At 39.9% G+C, this 25,542-nt stretch overlaps 1 protein-coding gene and 2 non-coding genes across 3 annotated transcripts in view; all 3 read right to left on the minus strand.

Annotated features, from left to right (window-relative positions):
- LOC118159805 (ubiquitin-associated protein 2-like) overlaps positions 1-25,542 on the minus strand; it is a 105,085-nt gene that overhangs the window by 24,429 nt on the left and 55,114 nt on the right. The window contains exons 6-14 of the mRNA XM_035314358.1: positions 17,919-17,971; positions 12,917-12,984; positions 10,730-10,919; positions 9,729-9,942; positions 8,103-8,377; positions 7,410-7,582; positions 6,135-6,345; positions 4,915-4,954; positions 2,080-2,263 (exon numbers count right to left, since the gene is read on the minus strand). Of these exons, the coding sequence (XP_035170249.1) occupies positions 2,080-2,263; positions 4,915-4,954; positions 6,135-6,345; positions 7,410-7,582; positions 8,103-8,377; positions 9,729-9,942; positions 10,730-10,919; positions 12,917-12,984; positions 17,919-17,971 (1,408 nt within the window). The remainder of the gene's footprint in view (positions 1-2,079; positions 2,264-4,914; positions 4,955-6,134; positions 6,346-7,409; positions 7,583-8,102; positions 8,378-9,728; positions 9,943-10,729; positions 10,920-12,916; positions 12,985-17,918; positions 17,972-25,542) is intronic.
- Positions 7,894-7,978, minus strand: LOC118159811. Its single transcript, XR_004747251.1, has one exon. It is a non-coding gene; the product is annotated as a small nucleolar RNA SNORD121A (small nucleolar RNA).
- LOC118159812 lies at positions 10,289-10,372 on the minus strand. The gene has a single exon (XR_004747252.1). It is a non-coding gene; the product is annotated as a small nucleolar RNA SNORD121A (small nucleolar RNA).

The following is a 25,542-nucleotide window of genomic DNA, read 5'->3' on the forward strand; positions in this document are numbered from 1 at the left end:
GTCTTTTCTCCCCCTTCCTCTTTGAGGAGGGGAGGAGTGAGAGAGCGATTGTGGTGGAGCTCAGCTGCCCACTCGAGTAAAACCACCATGAACTGCTGCTGGGTATCACAGGGGACAGGTACTAAGTGAGGCAGTGCTTTGGTTTGTTTCACAACATTTCTCATGTTTTAACTGCATTTCATTAGTTCAGCTAACTAGAACTGTTAAGGTATGTTGTCCATAACTCTGCCAACAGCCTCGATACTCTCTTCAAAAGGCAAGGCTCAAAATAAAAAAGCAAACAAATAGCACCTGTGAAAGCAGGAAAATTAGACATACTATTACAGAATTTGTTAATTTAATCAACGCCTGTTCAAACCACTACAACCCCTAAAAGCCTTTTCCTTATTCAAAAGATGAATCAGAACAATCAGTTCAGTTTTATACATACTGTAAAATTTGCGAATAAGGAAATCACTGATGAAAAACATTTGAGGAACACATTTTAGGAAGCAGTTCTGCATTAGCACCACTTCTTTCCCTAGCTGACCAGGCTTGTGAATTTGAGGTAGTAACAGCAGCACCAACATTCATTTATAATCCAAAGCTCTTTAAACGTCTCATTGAAAAGCAACAAACTGGCTCTCAAACATTTACACTGTTCTACCTTACATTCAAGGTCAAGAACACAAAGAAGTACAATAGGAATAAGCAAAATAACCAAATGAATACTGAACAAAGCCAAACAAAGCCCTACAAAGCACTTATGATTTGGTGTTCAAAAAGCTCATAATGTGAATCAGAAGCAAGAGAGATCCTAATAATAACATGTATTTTAATATTCTCCATAGAAATAGCTACAAGAAAATAGAGCAGTGTTCTTTAACAAAGCTTTGGACTAAATCATATGCCCTAATTTAAGGGCAAAGACTTCGGTCACAAGCTCTTCAAGGTGCTGGGTCAGACTAAATCTCGGCAGTTTCAACAGATTAATTTTCCTTCAAGCCTTTAAAACTATTCCCCATCTGGAAGAAATAGGATGACACCACTTCAGGCAGGAAATGACTGAGTCCAGCATACAGTTTTAAACCATTTCCTTGTCCACCCTTTCCTTGTGAGAAGCCTTCATTAATTCATCATCTGACCTATGGCAGAGACTCAGACAACAGTTACCAGCACAACCAAGTCAGACATGCCTGGAGTTCAGGCATCATCTTGTCATGACACTCAGTATCTGCTCAACAATTGACAACCCTCCAACTAAAACTTCTACCAGCATGCATAGCTTTTCAACAGATGTCAAGAGATAATTTTTCTAATGTGAATGGAATAATTTTGGTTAGCTGCCACATTTACAATTATATTCAACAGAAAATGCTAGTATAAAAGAGAATCAAGTATACCCCAGCTGGGAAACAGAAATAAAACTTTGATATCCCATCAAATTAGTTTATTGTATTAACAAATACAGTACAAAGGTGAGCATTAAAAGTCTAACAAATCAGTACAGCTTCAGCATGTCACCTGCCTGAGGACAAAGCTCAAATAACAGGGACAGAAATATCAAAGAGCATAAATTAGCTGAACTGTGCTGAAGACACTTTCAGGAACCTGTTGTTTTAAAGTGTCTTATGGAAAAGACACACACTGTCCCTATGGATTTTATTTTATTTATTTTTTAATTTTTAGAAAAAACAAGTGCAAATGAAACCACAATACTTCAAAAAATGGGCAGAAAGTGAACTCTTAAGGCAATGGCTTCAACCATAAGGCGGTGTATTTGTCCAGATACTGTGCACAAAGTAGGAAAAGCAAAATGGGGGAAATAAATCTAGCTTATTTAGCTGGTATGATTGAAGCAAGAGCCCCTTGAAACACAAAGGTGTTTATATACCATGAAAATTTGAGGGCAGTGCTGCTGTAACATAAAGAGGCAGCCCTACTTTGCAAACAGAAACATCCTCTTCTGAATCCCTTAATTCCAGTTACTGCCAGAAAAGGGCACCCTGTCAGCTGATAACCCCAATGTCAGCCGCCCTTATATTTGCCCTTTCCCCAGAACATTACTCCCTTCACAGGTCACCCCAACTCCTACCATACCTGCTTAACTGGGAAAGTGAGCTGCTGGCCAAGTCACTGGACTGAGACAAGCTGGGCAACGTTGTCACATGCTGCGATGCTGAAGGCAGAAGCGAAGTGGTGGTGGACACCATGCTAGGCATAGAACCAGCAGAAGGTAGTGAGGGAGAAGGCTCTGTCTTAGACACTGGAACTGATGAAGTAGCTGCAATGAGTTGAAAAGAGACATTCAGAGACAAATTCCAGCATATCTGACTCCCAAACTGGATTCAGGAACATTAAGTATTCTACCTTGGTTTACAAAAATCTGGCTGTTAAGAACAAGGAATGGTGTTAAGCCATCTGGCTATTAAGGAAAAGTCAGATGGCACCAGAACTATCAATTTCGCTCTTTAAGCTCTTCACTTACAGAATTATAATTTTTACTGGTACACATGTAGTAAACTAGTCTTCTATGCTTCACCTCCCAGTATCTGATTATTAGCTTTTGCTCACAAGTCCATCCTCATTTCAAATTTCTTTGCATTTGATTCCAATCCCTTTCTGCAAACAGAACGTGTTTGCACTCTTCAAGGCACTGCAAAAGTTTACCTATAGCTCCAATTCTTCACTCCAACCTACACAGCACCATTGATGCCTGAGATTTGTATGGTTGGGGTACAAAGGGCACATAAAACTAAACCGTTTGGAGTACTGACTCAAACATGTAACACATTAAAAATAAAATAAGCTACAATAAAATGCCACAATTGAGCACAGCATTAAGCATGCTCATGTTGACAAATATAGCCTTAGTTTATTTGATCTAGATAACAAAGGGTGATTAGCATTAATACTACTTTTTAGCTTTTATATAACAGAACTTGTTTGCCACCAATCTGCCTTTCCAAAGGAACACTGTACTGCAATAAGACACAGAACAATTCTATTGCCTAACATAATTCCCATCTGTTTCTACACTTCTATCTCTTGCCCTCTGAAGGAGGATAATACACAGAATTAGACACATGCACACCAATAAATCTCAGAAATAGTTGAGCCCTGCCTTATGCTGGGCCATGCTTTCATTCAACACCAAAGATCACCACCCTGAGGATCACTGCTATCTTGGAATGCTTGTGAAGTCAGACAGTCAGAATGCTCACCAAACAGGAGTCTGCTTAGAAGTTAACCATTAATGTGAACAGTGATACTTTTCTCCCTAAATGAGAGAAGTCAGGTCGCTGGACTGGATGCTATAAACAGAAATCAAGAGGTCTTGACCTTGGCAATAAGCATGTGAGGAAATTCAAGTGGCAAAAACATAGTTATGGAGGACACAACTGTATCACCTGATACATCCTGGCAACATTCATATAAAAATAAACACCACTTATAACTCTCAATACATTTAAGCCAGGATTCACTCCTTGAAATCAGAGTAGACGCCCCCAATATAAGGGACAGAATCACCATCTTCATTAAGAAGAAAACCAGAAGACAAACAGGATGGTCAGAATTATAATCCTAGCATGTTTTGAACAGCTTCGTGTTTAGGAAGGATGAGATTGGACATTAAAGAGCAGCAGTAGGAAAGACGAGAGATGACCAACTAAGGATATTAGTGGCATATACAGAAGGAAAACGGTCAGTGCTTTCATATGTTTACAAAAAGAGAATTTCAAAATAGTTTGGACACATGAAATAGATACACGGTAGAAGGCTAATTCTGGTTTATGGGCCTGCGATAGAGGAAAAAAATAGAAATGTTGTCAAAGGGATCCAGTATAGAGAAAGGGACTAATAAAACTGTTACACAGTAATTACCCAAAAAAAAATCTCAGATTTTTGTTTTCCATAGCAAAAAGACAAATCCCGTAGTGAATTTCCAAAATGGTTAATTCTATACATAAGAGTAAAAAACTTTTCTATTTGCAAAGTTGTCCTATCCATTAAAATCTTAATAAGTAACTCTTTAGGTATATACCCTTTCTCCTGCTCACTTGATCAGAACTTGGCATTAACAAAACAGTTCATAGGTCTGAATACTCAAGTTCTTGGCACTCAGAAATATAAAAAAAAGCTGTCCTGCTGCTGACATACCTGAGATGTTTAAAAGATTGATAGACTTGAAACTGAAGTGTTGGAATTCCAAAAGATTTTAATTCAAGCTGCTAGAAACTTCCATAAACCAGAATATAAAAGTAAAAAGAGTGAAAACTACATTTTAATTATTTTGACTCTAGGAAGAGAGCTACTGGGGTGCTACAAGTAAATTACCACACGCCAAAAAAAAAAGAAAAAGGCCAAAACGAAGAGAATGGTATTGCCTGTATCAGACAACACTGTTACTCTATTGCAAGACAGCAAGAAACCCAGCAGAGGGAGGATGTTGGTCACCCTTATTTCCCACAGGGTAGCAACTGAGCAATTGAGCACTACACCCAGCAAGAGATGCTTTCGAAGAATGACTGTTTCATTACCACTAAATGCTAATTGCAGCTTTCCAAACAAGAGCTAGAAGAATGTATAAGAAATTGTATATTAAGTAATTTGCAGTAGAGAAATCCAAAAAGGGGAAAAAAAAAAAAAAAAAGGCAGCAAGGCAGCAAAGCAACTTTTCTAATGCTTAAGACTGTTCAAGGTTACATACACTGGGTACAGATTCAAGAGCTGTTTCCATATTTCAGTTTTCTCCAATAAGCAAGCAGTACATCCTGTGCGAGTACAAAATAAACTTAGATTGATAAGTAGTCAGAACTATATAAAACCTTAAACCAGATGTCATATTGCTACAACTGTGCGCATAGCAATTTGGAAGGAAAGACTAGAAAGAGTCATTAGAGTCCTGTACACATCCAAGCTTTGTAAACTTACTGTCAAGAGCTGCCTGTGTTCTAACACCACTGTGCCCATTCTGTAAACAAAGGAGAAATGAACAAATCATCTCAGATGTATATCACATTTTCCAAATGAATCACACATTTAACGTGCTTCATGCAAAATTATATATTCATTCTAAATTGAAAGACAAAACAGGCAGAAAATTAGCTTTTTACTGCCTTTAACAAAACCACACAAAGTTCTCAAGCACAAAGTGTCCTGAACATACAGAATCCCATACGTTGCCCGTACTACACCCATCAGCAGGAGACCTTCCCATGTACTGCATATAACAAACTTCATGTTCACACCGATATGAAAGAAAGGATTGCATTAACATATAGGAAATGGTTGTGCTTTTGATCTAATGCAACTCACAATTTTAACTATCCAAGTTACACAGACGCCAATTTTTTTCCATTGAAAGATAAGACTTGAGAAGCACCAGTTGTTTTTTGGATAACGCTGGAGTACAGAAGTGGATAGTCTATGCTTGATCCTCACCAGTACATACGAGCTAGTGCAGAAGACAAGTGTGACTGAGCCATTACATAACAAAGGCCAGAAGTAAATAAACTTACAAACTCTCACAAGTTCCTTAAACATTCAATAAATTATTCTCTTTAAACAAACGTACATTCTGCGTACAAAATGTAGGTGTTTTTGAGTATCTCCCAAGAGATCCTCTGTCCTAGATCAGATCTCACCCTATCCTTTTAAAATAAAACAATACTAATTCCTACTGATGATTAAATCCAACAAAAGAGTAATGCTGGAGGGGCCAAAACCAGTTTGAGATCTATTTGCTAGATTCCTTATAAATTTAATAAATTATATGCCTTTGGATAGAAGCTGTCAAGTTATGTCAAAATACCATGACTAATATTTACATAGACAGTGAGTTCCTTTCTTAAAAGCTAAGCTTCAGGGAAGGAAACTCAACTAGAACGTTAAAGTGTTACTAAGAAAAAAGGTCAGACGGCAATTTAAGATGTCAAGACCCATAAAATCAGAGGATGCAATTATATCCCAAATACAGTACAGCCCAAAATGGCTACACAATAGGAAAAGAAAACACAAATAACAGTTTGGGCTTGGGAATCAAAGAAACCACTTGGCTTGGTTAAAAACATTGAAGTAGCAGGGTTATACGAGTCTAACATGGATAAGAATATTTTATCTTTTTCTAGGTCTTATTTCTGAAGTTCACTCACCGTAACTGCAATGGGGGGTGGTTCAGATGGAGCCATGGAGCTTTGGTATGCTACCCTACTATGCACAGAAGTCTGTTCATAGGAGGAAGTTGTTGTTACCAGGCTAGTGCTCTGGGATGAGCAGGTCAGGCTGGAAGAGGTGATAGCAGAGGTTGTGTAGGTGGACTCCTGTACTGTATTGGATATTGGCAAAGAGGTATTCAGAGGATCACTGGAAAAAGTAAAAATTATTTACCACGATGGTAAATGAGATATCAAACACCTTCATGAAAATATCAGCTCCTACACAGCTATCTAAAACTACTTAACTAAGACATAGTCAAATTTACACTATTTTAGAGAAAATCATGAAAAAATACAATTTTGTTTTGGTCCCCAATAATCACTTCAAAACCACCAGCTGCTTTAAGCACCATTCACCTTCCTCCTGTAAGCCCAACCAAATTAATACTTGACACACACTTGTCAATCAACTTATTTCCATCCTCTCAAAGGATAAATTCATGATCATAACCTCTTTCTTAATAAACTAGACCCATAAAGGCCAGAATATGATGATAAACACCTAATCTTCTTAGAATAGAAATCTAACATTACAGTAGCAGTCTAACACAATATGCAAAGAGTAAAAAAAAAAAAAAAACTAAAACATGCAGGAGTTTTATTTTCTAAACAGCTTAAATCATTTATAGAACTAGAAATGAATGTGGAAGTTCATTTTTACTAGTGTTTCTGAATAAACTTCAGGAAGCTTTCTACTGAAAGCTAAAAGAATAAGGAAGAAAAATGGGTTATTGACACATTTGTCTTTATCATCGCCTATTTCAGTAAAAGCTGCAGACTGAAAAGCTTGGCTTTTCTCATTCTATAGGAGCAGCAGATCTGCAATCTGGTGCCAATCTACTGACACATATATGGTACAAGGTTCATCTATCCTGGATCAAAAGCAGAAAAAAATGAAGTTGTAAGGAACAAAGCCTCTGGCAAATTTAAAAATCGGGAAAATCAAACATGAGGAAACAATTCTCTAAAAGGTAGCTTGCTTTAAGGTTCTTTCCATTCATGTCATCTGCAGCTTCAAATCAACCTGTCCAGAAGGTTTTGACTGTAATTACAAGAGAGACTTCTTTTAACGTGCCATCCACAGAAAACACAGCCTTACAAGCCACCCTATTTCCCCCTCCCGTTACACAGTAACTGTGCCTTGACATATTTTACACAAACTTGACCCTTCGAGAGGACATTTCAGAATGCACAAGGGGAACTCACACGTACTTTACAGATTTTGAGTACGAGCTATTGTTGGTCGCCTGGCTGGTATTCTCACTGCTTGAAGTTGATCCAAACTCCGGGAGTGCAGGCTCTGATCCAAACTCAAGAGCTCCAAACTGAACATTTAACCCTGTCACATCAGCTGACCCAGGCATCTCCACTGCAGAAGCAGGAATCTTAAAAGGGAAAAACAAACCACAGTTCCTTTCTGTGTACTATCTGCATTAAAGATACCAGTGACTGACACTCTCCTCCCATAACTAGACTTCTTCAGCTACTGCCTCAATCTTTCCTCTTAACTACATCTGTCACAAAGCCCCAGTTTGCATCACAAATTAATTCCATCATTGCAATCTGAAATTCATTTATAGATTCTTGGATCCAATCTGGGGCTGAAAGTGTTAGCCATTGTATTTTGCAATACGCAACCATCACCCATGCCCACCCCCCCCTTCATCCAACATTCAATTTGCGGCCAGTTAAGTCAATCCAAAATCACTCAGCATCAGTCATTTTCCACACAGAACAATCATGTATGTGCTTGGAAAAGACAACATCATTGCATTTTGGACTGCAGAACTATCCAGCTTAGAACTCCCTGCTCTATAAACAGAAAACATATGATGGTTTTTGCCCCTCTTCTCCCTAGAAACTTATACACAATTATTAAGTACTTGGTGCCATCAAATTACCCACCTTGGATACTGGAGTTATCCTCCGTTTTGGTGGTTTTATCTGTTTCTGCTGGGTTTGATGGGCAGTCACTGCCTGGTTCTCCATAGATATACTGGGCAGCTGTAACATTTTGCTGACAGCTGTAGAGGTGTCTACCGGGGATGGCTCTTGGAGTTTCACCTGGGAGGAGAAGGACTCCAGCCCAGGAGGAGAAACAGGGACTGCCTGCGTTTGTTGCTGCTGTCGCTGGGTCAGCTGGCTCAGAACTGGGGATGGTTCAGGCTGGGATTTAAAGTCTGGTCAGCAGTTAGAAAAAGAAAAATTAAAGCATTAAATTCTGCTCTTCATGAAAGAATCTGTGCGACTTGACACACTATTATTTTCTAGTGCGTGCATCACATAAGTTCCATATAGAATATTACCATTGCAATAACAATGCCAACATTTGAGATTCCCTATCTTAAATGAACACTTTTCATCAAGCATTATTTAGCTTTCTTTAAAAATAATAACCACATATTACACGTTAGGCATCAAAAAGCTTGTGGATTATTTTAGTCAAAGATGGCAAGTTTCACTGCAATTAACTGTACCAATAAACTATAACTTTCAAGGTGTTTGGAGTTACAATTTAGATGTATTATGAGTTATGATTTCCTGCCCCACAAAGGCCAAGATTTTCAACACAAGGAGGAATTCATCTACCATCTCCATCTGGCTGAAGGTCAAGACACACTGGACATAGACAGTTTTTTCCCCCAAGTTTTTATCTTCCCCCGTTTTCAGATGTGAAAGCCAAACAACAGCTTGGAGCACTGGCCATCAACCATAAGTCCATATCACTTGCAATCTGAAGGTTTTTTTTATCCAGTTGGCAAAGTGCATTAGAAAGCAACTTGGAATGCATATAAACATTTTTTCAGAATTACTGCATGTAAAAGATTACAACTGCTATCAAAGTGGCTGCTTATCTATTTGGAAACACACACATACAAGAGAGAGATACAAGAACTATCATTCTTTACAGTGAGAACACTGCTACAAACAGAACTGCAAAGAACAGCTTCCTATCATGTTCACCGCTGTTCCTGCCAATTGTACTTAATTAAAATGAAAAATCCATCCAATTACAAACAGACAAAATGAGTAATCTGCATCATTCTGAGCACATGCAGACTTCACACAAGGAGATATGATGCACTTTATGAAAAAATTATGTAGTACTCATTCAAAACTCATGTAATAGTTATAAGAGGAAAAAATGGGAGAAAAAATATGGTACAACCTTATATTCAGCTAGAAGCAGCATAGGCACAAAGACTAAGATACTTATTTTCCAGGATTTGCTGAGAATGAAGTCACATCAAAGTTCCACTTAAATAGGCAGGCACACCAAATCAAAGATGTCACTACATGAAGGCTCAACAACTTCTAAAGACTCTATGGATAGGCTTAAGCCCATCACAACTTAGTTTGTGATATATTTGTAATATCTATTACCAGCAGATAAGCTTAACTTAAACCTTGCAACCAATTTTATTATTAGAATTACATTTTAAAAATCCTTTCATCAAGGCCATTTTAAACTGTCATTGGCATTAAGAAATTTTACAGACTAATAGAGAGAGATTATGTGAAAGCACTTACCAAACTGACTAAGGACTGAGGACTGAGTAATGGGTGGTTTTAGATCCCAAGACGATGCGGTAGTTGTGGTAGTGGTGGTAGTGCTACTATTGTTTTGTTGAGAGGTAAATTGACCCAAACCTGGAGATTTCAATTGGTCCAAGATTTGGGATCCAGTAGAGTTTGCCAATTTAGAGGATCCAAGTTCTCCAAAGCCAGAACAAAGAACTGCAGACTACCAAAAGACAAGGAGAAAAAAAAGGAACAGAAGAGTAAAGATTTAATAAATCACTTGAAAATAATCATAAGATCGGTGCCTACAGCTGCTATTTGGCAACAACTGAAATCTCTTCAGCCCTAGATTACTAATAAATGACAAATGAAAAATTCAGATGTAGCATATGGCCAGATCATCTTGTTATCACTAATAAACTTTTACCCCTGATTGCAACAACAGTGATTTTCTTGAATCTACACATCCCAAAAACATTTAATTACTAATAGCTGAACAGATTTTCAAAGAATACAAGTGCCCAATTTTAACTCTCATAATCATTAAACAAGGGAAGCCTTTTTCATCACTCCAGAAAACTCAGAAACAGCCATATTTCCACAAAAAGCAGTTAGATATATGCTTGGAAATGTCACATCATAGTTTTCTGGCATAGAACTCTTCACCACAAACAAATGATTCAATCCTAAATCAGCATGCAGTAAACACACCTGCTCCCCATGCAAAAATTAATACAAGTAACTTCATGTAAACCAAGAAACAACTGCCTAGCAAAAATAAAATAAAATAAAATAAAATAATAATAATTTTAATAAATAAATAAATAAATAAACAGAAAAAAGGTTTGTGTGTATGTGTGAGAGAGGCTATTCTTAATCCCATTTCTTCAGCATTTGGGACACAAATTTTACTAATACTGAAACATTTCATGAAATGACCAGTACTGGAAAAGCTGCTTAACCTGAAGTATTTCTTCATGAAGAGCACTCAAAGAATAAGATAATTTTACCAGACTCTGAGGAGAATAGGAGTTTACAGCACTGGAACTGCCAGTTCCTGATGCCATCTGGGTGCTGTGCTGAGAATTTGTGAAGACTAGTGCTTGGCCAAAGGTCTGCTGCTGGGGAGCCTCAAATGAGTTGCCTTCTGTCTCTTGAGTGGAAGTCACAGGTTTTTGAAGCAATGTTACCAAATCAATGCTGTAAGAAAAGTAAAGTTTGGTTAGATTAAACATGATGATTTGGCTGTGCTGAAACTGAAGAAAGCAGTAACAATATTAGATAAAGCTGCCACACTAGCAACAGAACTAATACTGATCAGTAGCTTTTAAGAATATTGCTTGTCTGCCACAAAAACTCTACACACAAAGAGGAAGAATAGAGGAAGAAAAATCCTGCTAGCTGACACCTTCCACTACAGTTACAATCAAAATCATCTTTGTGCTCTTTCTGAAAAGATCAACTTTTGTAACATCACATATCACGTAAATAACCAATATGATAACTACAATCAAGTAACTGAAGACAAGTTATAAAAGATACCATGGAATCATAGAATATCCCAAGTTGGAAGGGACCCATAAGGATCATTGGAGTCCAACTCCTCGCACCACACAGGTCTACCCAAAAGTAGAGACAATGTGACTAAGTGCGCAGTCCAATCGCTTCTTAAATTCAGACAGGCTTGGTGCAGTGACTGCTTCCCTGGGGAGCCTGTTCCAGTGTGCGACCACCCTCTCGGTGAAGAACATCTTCCTGATGTCCAGCCTAAACTTCCCCTGCCTCAGCTTAACACAGTTCCCGTGGGTTACATTTGAGTGGATCCTACCTGCCAGCCCATTATATATATATCAATTATCCACATTGTACATCACACTATCCCTCTAAAAACAGGCAGGAATCAAAGTTCTACCCTCTGTACACGATGGGTTTGACGACAGTCAAGAATCAAGTCACAAATACAGCAATTGAGTGAACATGTGGTGACATGAAAGTCCTAAGAACAGCAGAAATAAATGTTTCTCAGCAGCCACATATCCAAAATTACACTACCACAAATACCTAAGCAAAATGAGAAACATGCTTTCTTACACTTAACATGGCTTGTTAATATCTAGCAGAGGTTTATGCAAGGAAATAAAGCATTCAGACAATACAAAATACCAGAATTTTTGGAGAAGTTTTCCTAAACACACTGCAGGCTTGTGCTGAAGAGTTGCTCCCAGTGCTTTCATCACTAGATTTCTTAATGCCCAAACTTTTCTTCTGGCAAGTAAAAAATTACCAGAACTTAATGTGATGAACTAAAATATTTTCTAACATAATTTGGGGGGCATCCACTGGAAGAATATTTACATCAGAGCAACGAATGTATTAGCATATCACATTTAAGAAGCAAAGGAATATAAGTTCCAGAAGAACTGACACTGTGCCTCCTCCAGGTTATAACCATGTTACATGGATTATAACCATGTTACATGGAAAGTTTTGCTGCAGTGTGGAGTTCAGCAGTACAGCTGTACCAGGATATTCGGGACCGTTAGGCCATCTAGTTTTCAGATCTCATGGTATCTGACTGCTGACATGCTCTCCTCTGACCTGAGGAAATGTTAACTAATGCAGGCGACAGATCTGTACCAACACCTGCCAGGCACTCGGTGAAGATGAAGGCAACCACAGCAAGGCTGCAACTGCTGTATTTTTCACACTCTGATCTCCCAATCATGAGTAAAGACAAGTAATCACGATGCTTATCAGCAATTTCAGTTTCTTGCTAATGCAAGCTTTTCTGTTAACATATTTGTCAAATGCTGCGTTCTGAGCACTTTTTGACTCCTCGGGACAGGATTTCTGTTTCCTGGACAAAGCCAGTGCCTCCTTTTCAACAGCACAAAACTTCCCAGCTATCTTCATTCTTGCCTGTAACTAGGTTTTGTGCAGAAGACAGTCTTCTCAGTATTATCCTCATGAATTTGGTAAGTTTGGCTACACATCCATAGTCTAAAACCAGGATTATAGGTAATACACAGAACCAACTATTTGCAAGCAAGGTTAAGTTGCTTTCAAAACTGTAAAAGCCAATCTCTGACCAGGGCCATCCTCATGTTTCATCCAACATCTGCTTTAGTATGTGCAAGATAACATTGCTTCACCAGCAGAAGCTTTTTAAGATATAGGGGAAATGGGGAAGAGCTTACCTTTGCCCAGGAGTCACATGATTCTCAGCTGGAACAGAGGAAGCAGTAAAGACTTTTGTTTCAGAAAGCTGAAAAATAAAAAAAGTAATCATACAAATGTTCTTGCACCTCACTGCTGCAATATCTGAAGAAGTTCCATCTTGGTCATGTACTGCCAGATAAAAGTAAATGCATAGTATAAGTAAATAACCGTTTGTACTTCTACAACCGGTTACACTGCAGCTGTGCTTAAAAAGACAAAAAAACATAGTGAAACTTCTGCAAAGTCTTTACCACAGAATCAAGTACCGATTTAATTAGTGTTAGGAAATTTGATCTACTGAACACACAGAATGATATACCACGGTACCGATGCTAGTTTGGGCAATAATAACTGAAAAATATTCCAGTAGAAATTAATGTGACAGTATATTATCAGCATAAAGATAACTTTTGCGGACACAATTTAGGATGCCATAGAGCAGCTCCAATAAATCCCACTGCAGATGTCTAAGGCACTGCACTGTTCCCCTTTACTCACTTCACCTATCCCTTTGTTTTACATGTCAGCTCACCCCACCAGCAGAGGCAGGTTTGCACCCAGGTGTACACCAGGAGCTAGCATTCAAGGTTCCTTCTTGGCATTTTTTCTAGGGACATCGATAACATCTTAAACTCTTTGCTCTGCAAGCATGAGTTTGAAAACAATAATACAGGAAGAGGTATGTAGATGTTTGTACTAGTACAACCATTCAGTCCATCCACAGCAGAAGCCTGTAGTGTTTACACCATTCTGTTACAATAGATACTTGCACACATAGGAGGAAAAGGGGAGGGGGGCTGGCTGGTTGGTTTGGGGAGTGGGGAGGGCAAAGGGGGTGATTTTTTTTTATAGCTTTCCTTTTAAAAATAGCTACACAGCTACAACTTTGTAGGGTTAATTCACTTCTGTTGACAGGAATACTTATAACTAGAATAGGTTTTAAGCCAATACAGGTTGGGTTCAACAAGATAAAAAATACACGTATAACAGTCATATTTTAAATTAAGGGTGATTTTCCGCAAATTTAACTACTGTGGTGTAACTTTGCATTCTGAATAGCTCGGTTATTCTTTACTCGAACAGTTACAAAGGATCCCTTTAGAATAGGACATCTGACTACAGCTCTTGCAGGAAATTAGGCCTTTTTAATTGCATGTGCTGCTAGCAGCCCAGTTTAAAAGCACATCATGGATACCAGCCAATTTCACCTGCCATCCCATGGGCAGCTCTGCTGAACACACACATCCATCCATGCATGTGTTCAACTGATTGGGCTTCTGTGAATCACTGCTGATTTAAGCTGTCTGGAGCTGAGTGGGAAGTGATAGCTCCCATTCCGAGGCAAACTTCGTATTTTTCTCATACACTGCTACAACTCCCTTACTTACAACATAGTGGGTCATGAAAAACTGAAACTCACCACAGTTTCCTCCATTTCCCTCCCTTCCATCGCTGCCAAGACAAAGTATTTTAATCCCATCTTTCTGGAACACTTCTCAGCTCTGTCTTGTGTATCATGCTGCACCTCGATGGACTGATCAAAGCTTACAAGGAATCAACTTATTACGTGATTAAAAAGCCTCTTCCTTTATTGTTCAGCCCTTTCTTAACTGCATGTGTTATTTTAGAACACCTTGTACTGTACTTTTTTGTAGCATTATGAGATTCCTGCATTATACAGCATAAGGAGGTCAACTAATTGCAGAGCGGCAGCTCTGATCTGCAATCCCTTGGTTAAATATTAAGTTCTTTGTAATGCCAACAGTTTCTTCTGCCCACACAACACAGGGAAAGACCAACTGTGGCAAAACCACTGATGAATCCTGAAAACCAAGCAAATCGAGGAGCCCAGGGATGTTTGTGACAGCCTAAAAGTATGCTCAAAGTATGCAAGAGGAAACAGTCTCCTCAAGTAAACCAGCATGCAAAATAACTCCCAAGTCTTCAGCTACCAGCTCTGCTACATTTAAATTTACACTTGCACCCTGTCCCAGCAAACTGCCACAAACTTAAATCAAGCAACTAATTCTAAAGTCTGGGGAATAGTAGCATTTATCAAAACACATACTTTGTGCAGCAGCTAACAAGTATATCTGGTTGCACAGATGTATTTAGTATTTCTTAGAGGTAGCATTACCGTTTTCTGACAAAGTCATTTATGCTCACCATACACCACATTCGCAAATCTTTCACTGAGGCGCTGGCAATTTCCCAGAACCAAATGAACAATCATGAACCATTTGCATATGTGGCAGCTTCACAGGGGTATTTCCTCCATCTGCAGTGAAATAAATGCCTGTGCTTTTTAGTCCTTGTTCCTATTATAAAATTGTTCTCCAATCACCAAGCAGATAACACATTTAACAACTAATTAGCTCCTCCTATGGCCAGTTAATGTGCAAGGGAACAGGAAAATATATTTGAGCATTTACGGTACCTCAAAATTTGTCTGGTCCTTCACTGTCCATGTTCTAAATGTCCCTTCAAAAAAATACAGCCTCCTATTTTCACTGCAAATAGTTTCCACCCTGTTAAACATCACGCTGACACCCTACTGTACTCATTACTTCATCAAATATAAATACCAGACAGGACTATCAGATCACAAAAATCTAATCCTACTCAGATCAAGCAACATTAAATTTCACTCACCTGTTCAAATACTGACCTTGCAACATATCTGACTAAAGAACAAAAAATTAAACAAAAGTATTCTTCAGAAAAGCACCTGGTCTATCAGCAGACAGCAAATACATCAGCTTCCTTGATCGTTTCAATCATTAGTCACACTGCTAGACTTGTTTAATTGCACATTTAAATGTGTGGCTCCATTTTCCAGATACAGGTTCATATTATGCCTTTCTGCTAGATTAGGAACTGAACGCATATGCTAATCAAGTAACCCTTTTCAGATTCAGTAAACTATGCCAAAGAAATTGAAAATCTCACTCTAGCACCTCTTCTATCAGTTAATACTTTTCAACTATTTTCCCCAGTCAAAAAGTTATTTGCCTACAGGCAAAAAGACTATAGTACTTTTTTTTTTTTTTTTTTTTTTTTTTTTTTTTTTTTTTGCCACAGCATCAACCCTTTAGGAAACCATGCTGAGCTACTCTTTTTGCATCATGCATTAAAACTCTAAAATATTTTCAGTTGCTGATTTCCAGAAAACAGTCCCTTGTTCTGGAGATATGCCTTGCATTCTTTATTCCTATTTAAGGAAAAAAATAGGCTAAGGGGTAGCATTTGGTTATATTAAAACATTTTTCATTTGAACAAGTCACATCTAGCAGCAATCAAGATTTCTCTGCATGACTGGTTTACTTTTATTACCCAATAATTTTTCATCTTCCCAAACATTTTATTCAGCAGTGATTTTATTTTTTACTTCCAAAGCACTGATAAAGACACTAGGCATCTGGCCTCGGAATGGATTGCTTTGTAGCCCTCTCAGAAGTACCCACGTTCAGTAAGGATCCTCCTGCAAAAGGCTATTTACCAAAATTTACAAGACAGATCACAATCTACTTAGTGTGGTTTCTGGTATCATGAAATTATTTTTAAAAGACAACAAAAGATATAAAATGAAATCTCTTACAAGGACATACTTTATCTTCACACTTAAACATAATCTTGGTCTTTAAGTAAATTAAAAGTTATTTGATTTATTTTCCATAAAGCAACACTGAATTGCACAAACTGTATCCTGTACTTCCCTTTTTTCTTTTTTGATTCAGATTAATCAATTTTCCCTTAATTTTTCTCCAGGCACATTCTGGGCTAATTTGCCTGCAGTTTTCCATTTCATTCTTTCTGAGCATCAACACATGAATAACTTTCTCCTGGGTTACAGGATTCTTCCAGCTTTCCATAATTAATGAAAATTAACAACAGGATAGAGATCGTACCAGTCCTAAACAGAGTAGAGAAACAAGGCCAGACATTTTCACTATCCTTAGCCTTCCACTAGCATCTACTGCAGAAATAAGAGGACGGCTTTATAGAAACAAACAATAAAACAGCATTTGATGGCAGTAACCAGTACAGAGAACCTAGGACTAGGTCATATTTCAGAGTTCTTTTAATTTTCTCAAAAGACATGGCCTCCTTACTGGGTAAGGACAGTTTTGTATCTGTTACGTGACCTATTAACGCATCCCTGAGGGTAACACTGACATGCCACCCTACAGGAAGCAAAAGGGATGGTTTCTGAAACAAGTTTACTCTTCAAAAAATCTTGAGATGATAGATGTTTCTATAAAAAAGAAAATCTTCTTGAACATTAAGGTTTTCCCTCCCTATTTCTTGCTATCTCATTTGTTTTCTGAACTGCTTAATCTTTATTATTATACTGAAAATTTAAAATCACAAATAATAAATATGTCAAATATTTTGCAGACATGAAGACGTGTCTCTTGCCTGATAAAGAAAAAAGATTGTTCCAGTACTTTAGACAACACATCATGATGAAGCAACAGGAATGAAGCAATTAAGTGTCATCTTCAGCACACTACTAGCTCTTCTTTTAATATTCTGAATATGAAGAGGACTGACTGGATTATGTACATTTCAAGCAAAAAGCATCAATGATAGGTCTAAACTTGATAGCAAGCTTCAGCACTTCGACATAAAATCTTATGATAATATGGCTTGACATCCCTACAAAATATTAGGGGGAGGTATGCAGATACCACCCATCAGAATTAAGCAGTAAAAACTATAATTCACTAATATTTAATTTGGGACAAAACTTAACATTTTATTATCCATATATAGGCCATCCAGCAAAATAAAGATATCTCTTAATTCAATTTGATTTAAAATTAAGCTTTTCTAAATATATGCTCTTAAATGGGAATTACAGCAAGAAACATCGCTGCATACATACAAGAAAGAATTAGAGCACTGATGTTTTGAAAACAATGTGAAGACTGAAAAAGGTAAATAATGAATGCTGTCTATCTAGGAAGGGACACTTACATCTTCGTTCCAGTCTTCTGCTGTCCATTCTTCTATTGAATTTTTCCATGCTCCTATGAAAATTTGGGGAAGGAAATAAAACAGTTACCAGCTAAAATATGTCATATTTTACCCTTCTGCATTATAAGCAATTCTGTTTTGATTATTAGTAAAACAACGTGAGGAGACGGTGGCTAGAAACATGGGCAGCCCTAGGAAATTGGTCTGCAGATTTGAGCTTTTGAGAAGTGTTTTTTTTTAACTTTGGTCTATGATTTCAGGAGTTTCTTAGCCACTGTGGTAGCAGAAAATTTACACAAAGGCATGTCTGCAACCAGTGATTACTATCAAACATTATCATATCCTCCTATACCCGCCCCCATGACAGGGAGGGGTTGCTCAGCCCCTCCACGGGATCTCCCATCTCCGTAACAAATTCATACAACTAAAACACCTGCTCTAACATCCGTAATCCCACTTTCAATGTACTCGAACTCAAGACCCAAGCTATGCTTCTGGAGGCTCCTTTCCAACCTGTTAACCCTCTCCTCAGGGAAGAGGGACCCAAATCCCTTCTCCTCCCAGAAAGGTTTGATCTTAAAACATATATAATTGATATAATAGCAGCAGGAGAGTCAATAAGCTTCCATCGTAGCTGCAAAACATTTCTTCCCATCACTTGCAGCACAATTTGGCAAACACCAGAGCACAGTACCCAGTCCATAGCACGCAGCAAAGGAAAAACTCCAGGAAACGACCCTACAGATTTAAAAACCTGATCCCTTCCCTAGGAAACAGCAGACCCAGACATGCAAGAGCGATGAACGGACTGCAGGCCTTGCCCACTAGCATAAGCACAGGGGAGGGTAACCCAGCAACAACCTGAGCTGCCATCTGAACTACTGTGGTGGTTTTACCGTGCTAGGCAGTTGAACACCACAACCGCTCTCTCACTCCCCCTCCTCAGATGAGGAGGGGAAGAAGTAAAGGAAAGAACAACTCACGGGTTGAGATAAGGATGATTTAATTAAAGAGGGGAAAAAAAAATAATATATATATATAATTAAGGAAATATTATTATTAATTAAACAATTCAACTAAAGGGAAAAAAGGGAAAGGGGAAAAGGGAGGGGGAAAGGGAAAAAACTAAACAAAACAAGTAAAGGCTATGTGGAAATGCAGAGGAAAGAAATTACTCTCTACTTCCCACAAATGAGCGATGCTTGACCACGTCCTTGAAGCAGGGCCTCAATGCACATAGCCGGTGTTCGGGAGGAGGACAGATGTTTTCACAACGAGAGCCCACCCCTCCCCTCTTCTTCCTTTTTCCACCTTTTATTGCTGAGTGTGACATCATATGGTATGGAATATCCCTTTGGTTGGTTTAGGTCAGCTGCCCTGCTGATGTTTCTTTCTCACTTTTTGCCCACCCCCTAGGAGGGTCAGAGAGAGTCCTGATGCTGTGCCAGCACTTCTCAGCAGCAGACACAACACCGGTGTGATACCACTGCTGTTCTAGCTCCAAGTGCAGAGCGCAGCACTGTATGGGCTGCTGCAGGGAAAGTTAACATCCCAGCCAGACCCAGTACAACTACAAAACCACAAGCCAAGAAAACACCAGCACTTGAAGTTCCTGGTACCATCACCTTCGATCAAGCACAAAAGCAGAACTATGACTGGAATCCCATCCTTTTGTTGAACCAGAAACCCCCTCGAGAAATTCTGGAAAGTAGGCAAAGCCTCATAAACAGGACTCTCCAGAGAGTTTTTCTTACCCCCCCACCCCCCCACCCCCCACCAGCACACGATCTCTTACTGTGATATTTCTTCTTTAAAGAAATTCATCCCCATATTTGCCCTGCCTGGATTTATCTCACATTGCCCAGAGCAAGGCCCATTTCTTACCAACAGGGATGGCCTTGTTAGGGATGTGAAGGCTGGGGGCAGCCTGGGATGCAGCGACTATGAGATGGTGGAGTTCCAGATGGAACTTGGTGGAAGAAGTAAGGCTAAAAGCAGGATCGCTACCCTGGACTTTTGAAGAGCCAACTTTGACCTCTTCCGGGACCTGCCTGGGAGTATCTCATGGGCTAGGCTGCTAGAAGGCAAGGGTGCTTGTGAGAGCTGGGCAGCATTTAAGCAGCACTTCTTCCAAGCTCAGGATTGGTGCATCCCGAAGAGTGGGAAATCGGGGAAGGGGGGCAGTAGACCTGCATGATGAGCAAGGAGCTCATCGATAGGATCAAAAGGAAGAGGAAGGTCTATGAAATGTGGAAAAAGGGCCTGTCCTCTTGGGAGGAGTATAGGAGCGTTGTCAGGGCCTGCAGGGATGCGACAAGGAAGGCTAAAGCCCACCTGGAGATGAAGCTCGCAAAAGAGACAAAGAATAATAAGAAGTTTTTTTTTTTTAAGTGTGTAAACAGTAAAAGGAAGAGTAGGGACAATGTGGGTTCCTTGCTGAACGAGGGGTGTCCTGGTAACAGGAGACGCCAAGAAGGCAGAGGTACTGAATGCTTTCTTTGCTTCAGTCTTTGCTTCAAGGACTCCCCCCCCAGGACTCCTCGACCCTGGAGGGAGGACAAAGGGTCTGGGTAATGGAGGTCTTCCCCCCGGTTGACGAGAGCATGGTTTGGGAGCATCTGAGTGGGCTCAATGCACACAAATCCATGGGTCCCGATGGGATGCATCCACGTGTGCTAAGGGAGTTGGCAGAGGTGATCGCCAAACCACTCTCTATCATCTTTGAAAGGTCCTGGAGAATGGGTGAGGTGCCTGAAGACCAGAGGACAGCCAATGTCACTCTGGTCTTCAAGAAGGGCAAGAAGGAGGATCCGGGAAACTACAGGCCAGTCAGTCTAACCTCTGTCCCTGGAAAGGTGTTGGAACAGCTTGTTCTGGATGCCATCTCCAAGCCATTGGAAGAGAAGAAGGTTATGAGGAGTAGTCAGCATGGATTCACCAAGGGGAAGTCGTGCTCGACTAACCTCATTGCCTTCTATGATGGCATCACCAGCTGGGTAGATGGGGGGAGAGCAGTGGATGTCATCTACCTTGACTTTAGCAAGGGTTTTGATACTGTCTCCCACAGCATCCTGCTAGCAAAGCTGAGAAAGCGTGGCATAGACGAGTGGAGGGTAAGGTGGGTTGAGAACTGGCTGACTGGCTGAGCTCAGAGGGTGGTGATTGGCGGCGCAGAGTCCGGCTGGAGACCTGTGACTAGCGGTGTTCCCCAGGGGTCGGTGCTGGGTCTGGTCCTGTTCAACATCTTCATCGACGACCTTGATGAGGGAATAGTGTCTGCCCTCAACAAGTACACCGACGACACAAAGCTGGGAGGAGTGGCTGACATGCCAGAAGGCTGTGCTGCCATTCAGCAAGACCTGGACCAGCTGGAGAGATGGGCAGGAAGAAACCAAATGAGGTTTAATAAGAGCAAGTGTAGAGTCCTGCACCTGGGAAGGAACAACCACACATATCAGTACAGGCTAGGGGACGACTGGCTGGAGAGGAGCTCTGAGGAGAAGGACTTGGGGGTCCAGGTAGATGAGCAGTGTGCCCTGGTGGTCAAGAAGGCCAATGGGATCCTGGCGTGCATTCAAAGGAGCGTGGGCAGCAGGTCAAGGGAGGTGATCCTCCCCCTCTACTCTGCCCTGGTCAGGCCTCACCTGGAGTACTGTGTCCAGTTCCGGGCTCCCCAGTACAAAAAAAGACAGGGATCTCCTGGAAAGAGTCCAGCAGAGGGCCACAAAGATGATACAGGGCATGAAGCATCTTCCCTGTGAGGAAAGGCTGAGACACCTGGGTCTGTTCAGCCTGGAGAAAAGAAGACTGAGAGGGGATCTCATCAATGTGTATAAATACCTGAGGGGTGGGAGACAGAGGGATTTGGCCAACCTCTTCTCAGTGGTTTGTGGGGACAGGAAGAGGGGTAATGGCCGCAAGATAGAGCACAGGAAGTTCCGCACCAACATACGAAAGAACTTCACGGTGAGGGTGACAGAGCACTGGAACAGGCTGCCCAGGGAGGTTGTGGAGTCTCCTTCTCTGGAGGCATTCAAGGCCCGTCTGGACGTCTACCTTAGCTGCCTGCTCCAGGGAACCTGCAAATGCAGGTTCCCATCGGGTTGGACCCGATGATCTTTTGAGGTCCCTTCCAACCCCTTCAATTCTATGCTTCTGTGATCTCTGCAGCAGACACACCTTGCGCTGGTGCCAGAGCTCCCCAGCGGAGCTCACAATCTGGTAAAACAAAGAAAGAAAAGCCTTGCCAAAGTACACCTGAGCCCCTTGCATTTCTCACCACACCTTCTGAAGACTGGAGCTGTTTGGAATAACACTGGGAGATTTTCCTAACACTCCATTTAAACATTTATCTGTTGCTTCAACTCATGACTACACTTCTGTGCATTCACTCCTTTCAAATACTGAACACAACCCTTCACCCTTTAATTAGCTGACCCAGGCTAAGTTCATCATTGTCACTTATTAACACACTGCCTTCCAAAAATCAGTCATTCCAATGTCAGGTGTTTTATTGCTCTTCTCTGAATTAAATCCCCATTGCTAACAGCTTCCTGGTATTGACAGGCTTCTAAGTCTAATCTTGCTACAAGTCTAACAATTTCCTTTTTATCCATAATCCACCTTGGTATTATTTTATCTCCATAAATCCTCTTCCCAACCTTTACCCCATGCCTTGCGAAGTATTACTGTTTAACAGTTCTGTTTTCCACTGAAATTATGCTTTGTGTTTTCAAGGATCCTTGTCTATCAGCTTCAACATACACTCCCATCTCTGAGTGTTTCATGTTTTCTTCTGCAAAAAGTTCAGTTTCAGAAAGTCATCAAGCCAATAAAAAGTATAACATATGGTTCTGGTACAGCTTCAACTATTTTCCTCCAATTCCTCACTTCCTGTCACTTCCCCCTCCCCTTTTTTTATTCAGCCATATGTATTTGCCCCCAAATTATTTTATTTTGGTCTATCTCAAACTTCTGTATTAATAAGTATAATATATTAATCCTTTTCTTCTGGGTTACATCTTTGAAAGATCTGAATGATTCCTTTAAGTGTTCCTTCTGAATCCTACAGCAGTCCTGAAAAAAAAAAAAAAAAATCCAGCTTCCTTGCAACTTCCAAGCTACCCAATTCCCTTCTTCCCCCTTGACAGATACACTATAATTTATTTTTTTTCTTTATTGGTTGACATTGTTCAATTTCAGAGTCATTGCAGGCTGCTCATAACCAAGATGATATGAATAAAGTTTTTCTGTGAAATTTATGAAACACTATCAAAGTCAAGGTAACAGTAAATTACCAGAATACAATATCCATTTTTATAGTCTACTTTGAGAGGTGAGCATTTATTTTCTTAAGAACTGGTGCAATTTGTTGTTCAGGATCTCCCATTGCCTTGGGCATTACCAAAAAAAAAAAAAAAAATAAAAGGAATGAAAACTAAGCATGCCTCTAAGAAAGCATCAATTGAATTGTTCAGGTATAATCCCTTTCGGATAAGACTTGGTCATTTTGTTTCCTTCCACCTGTCCCTTCCCTTTACCTTTCTGTAGAACATTACTTCTATAAGAACTAGGATGCTGAATTATTTGGAATACAATTACACACATGGAAGCAACAACATTTTGGAAACAAATAATGTGTTTATTTTTAATTGAAAATTTTAAAGTTAATCCTCTCCTAGCACTGGCTTAAAGGGGAAATACTTTGTAAATACTCATCCTCCAAATTTAAGTTCTCTGTAGAGTTCTGTCTTCAGAAAACATTTTAATATGCAAAACTGGCTTAGCTTCTCCAGGTAGTTGCCCACTATATCCTTTTTAATGAAATTGCAAACAAAAGACACTAATCCTCCACATAACAAGAATGCATTAATTTTGTTTCTTTCATTGTAGATGAAAAGATATGGGACTAGCACTTGTCTAAAGAAGAAACACCACAAAATAATTTTTTCTCCCTATACTGATACATATAGGCAGGCATTTTGACTTTGTTTTGTCAGTTATGGTGCCTTTGCACTCACTGAAAGTAAAGGAAAATTAGCAGCAGAAAGTTACTTAGCATCCATAAAGAACATTCACAGTCATCTACTTTAAGTTTCCACTCACCAAATTATTACACAGGAAACTCCCTACATTGACAAACACTTCTATATCGCAGGAACCTCCCCACACTCATAAACCTAAGAGCCAACTAGGCCAAGCAAACCTCTCCTCATGCTCCCCAACATCCCATACGTGCCTTAAGTTGCTTCACTGAAATCCAATGCAGTTCTCGCTGACATGCATAGGGCCTAATAGCAAAAATGGACATGGCATCAAAAAACAAGTTGCACGCACAGGCTGGTATGCTTTCAATTTCCACTGATTTCCTTTGCAGCAAACCCCTCATGTAGACACATTCACTCTCCTAGGGAATTGTTCAGCCGCACCCACTCTTTCTCCTGGGCAGAATTCTTCCATTACTGAAGCCTGAGGAGATGCCCACAAGAGGAATGGGTTGTAAGGAGGCGGCATACAAAGGCTACACAGCTTGCAGGGAGGGTCACCACCATTCAGGCTCACTTGGGAAACAGAGCACAAGCCAAAGTCGTTTATAAACCACAGCCTTGTAATTGTGATCATTAATAAATAACCAGGGAATTTTCTACCTCTGTTCCAGCCTCCTCGTGCCTTTCTTGAATATCTTTAGTCAGTCAACCTTATTGCTTCCGTTATACTTGTGACAACATATTTTGTCCTCTGCTACCATACAGCAAACATCAGCATCAGTATTCTTAAGGGTATTTTCAAGTCATTAGCTGCCCTTCTAACTCCTTCCCTGGTAAACTTATTTGAAAAACTAACATGAGTGAAAGTAAAAGGCATGTTCTTGTTTGTGCTACACCACCACATCACTTAAAATGCAATTCCCTGGAAAGATGCCGTATTTGGCAAAAATTGCTCCCCTTCCAATGACCATGAATGTCCTCAGTGCCACTCTCCCACACTGGATTGCTAGGCAGTAGTAGCTCTCAAGTGACAAGACAGCTGCCTAGTAAGACCACTTAAACTCTGAGCCTGCCTTCTCCTTAAACTCTACTGCCTTCTCCAGTTAAGTTAAAAATGGCTTTTATGAAGTTCAGAAAGCTGCACCTCAAGAGGCTCACTGCAGTGCTCTACGAAGCACACACTGGCCTCCAGTATCAGTCTTTTCCTTCTACACCTGACGTGAAGGTTGTGAAAAAAATCATCTCAGCTAGCTTCAGCAATGAAAAGATCATAACAGTCACTCTTTACTGGGGTTTTAAAAACAAGAAGTCTCTCCTATCAGTCAGTGGTTTCCAGGCGTGAATGATAACATACATGAATTTCTCCATCATGGCACAGGCTTCCCTTGGTCTTCATCTCCTGCCACAGACTACAAGAAGCAACAATCTTGTTTTTCCAAGTCACAAACAAGTGTGAAATGTGTTTATTTGATTTGTGTCAGTATGGAACAATGCTAGGGCCGCATGATGAAATATAAGCTCCTATTTAAGAAAAACATTGATTAGTGTACATAGTTCTTGTGTCATGCAAAGGAAGGGTCCAGCAATTTCTGTAAATAGAGGGTTTGAAGGGCGAACATTGAGACTCTAGTCTGGGA

The sequence above is a fragment of the Oxyura jamaicensis genome, unplaced genomic scaffold (assembly GCF_011077185.1).
Source record: "Oxyura jamaicensis isolate SHBP4307 breed ruddy duck unplaced genomic scaffold, BPBGC_Ojam_1.0 oxyUn_random_OJ72145, whole genome shotgun sequence".
In the NCBI taxonomy this organism is placed as follows: domain Eukaryota; kingdom Metazoa; phylum Chordata; class Aves; order Anseriformes; family Anatidae; genus Oxyura; species Oxyura jamaicensis.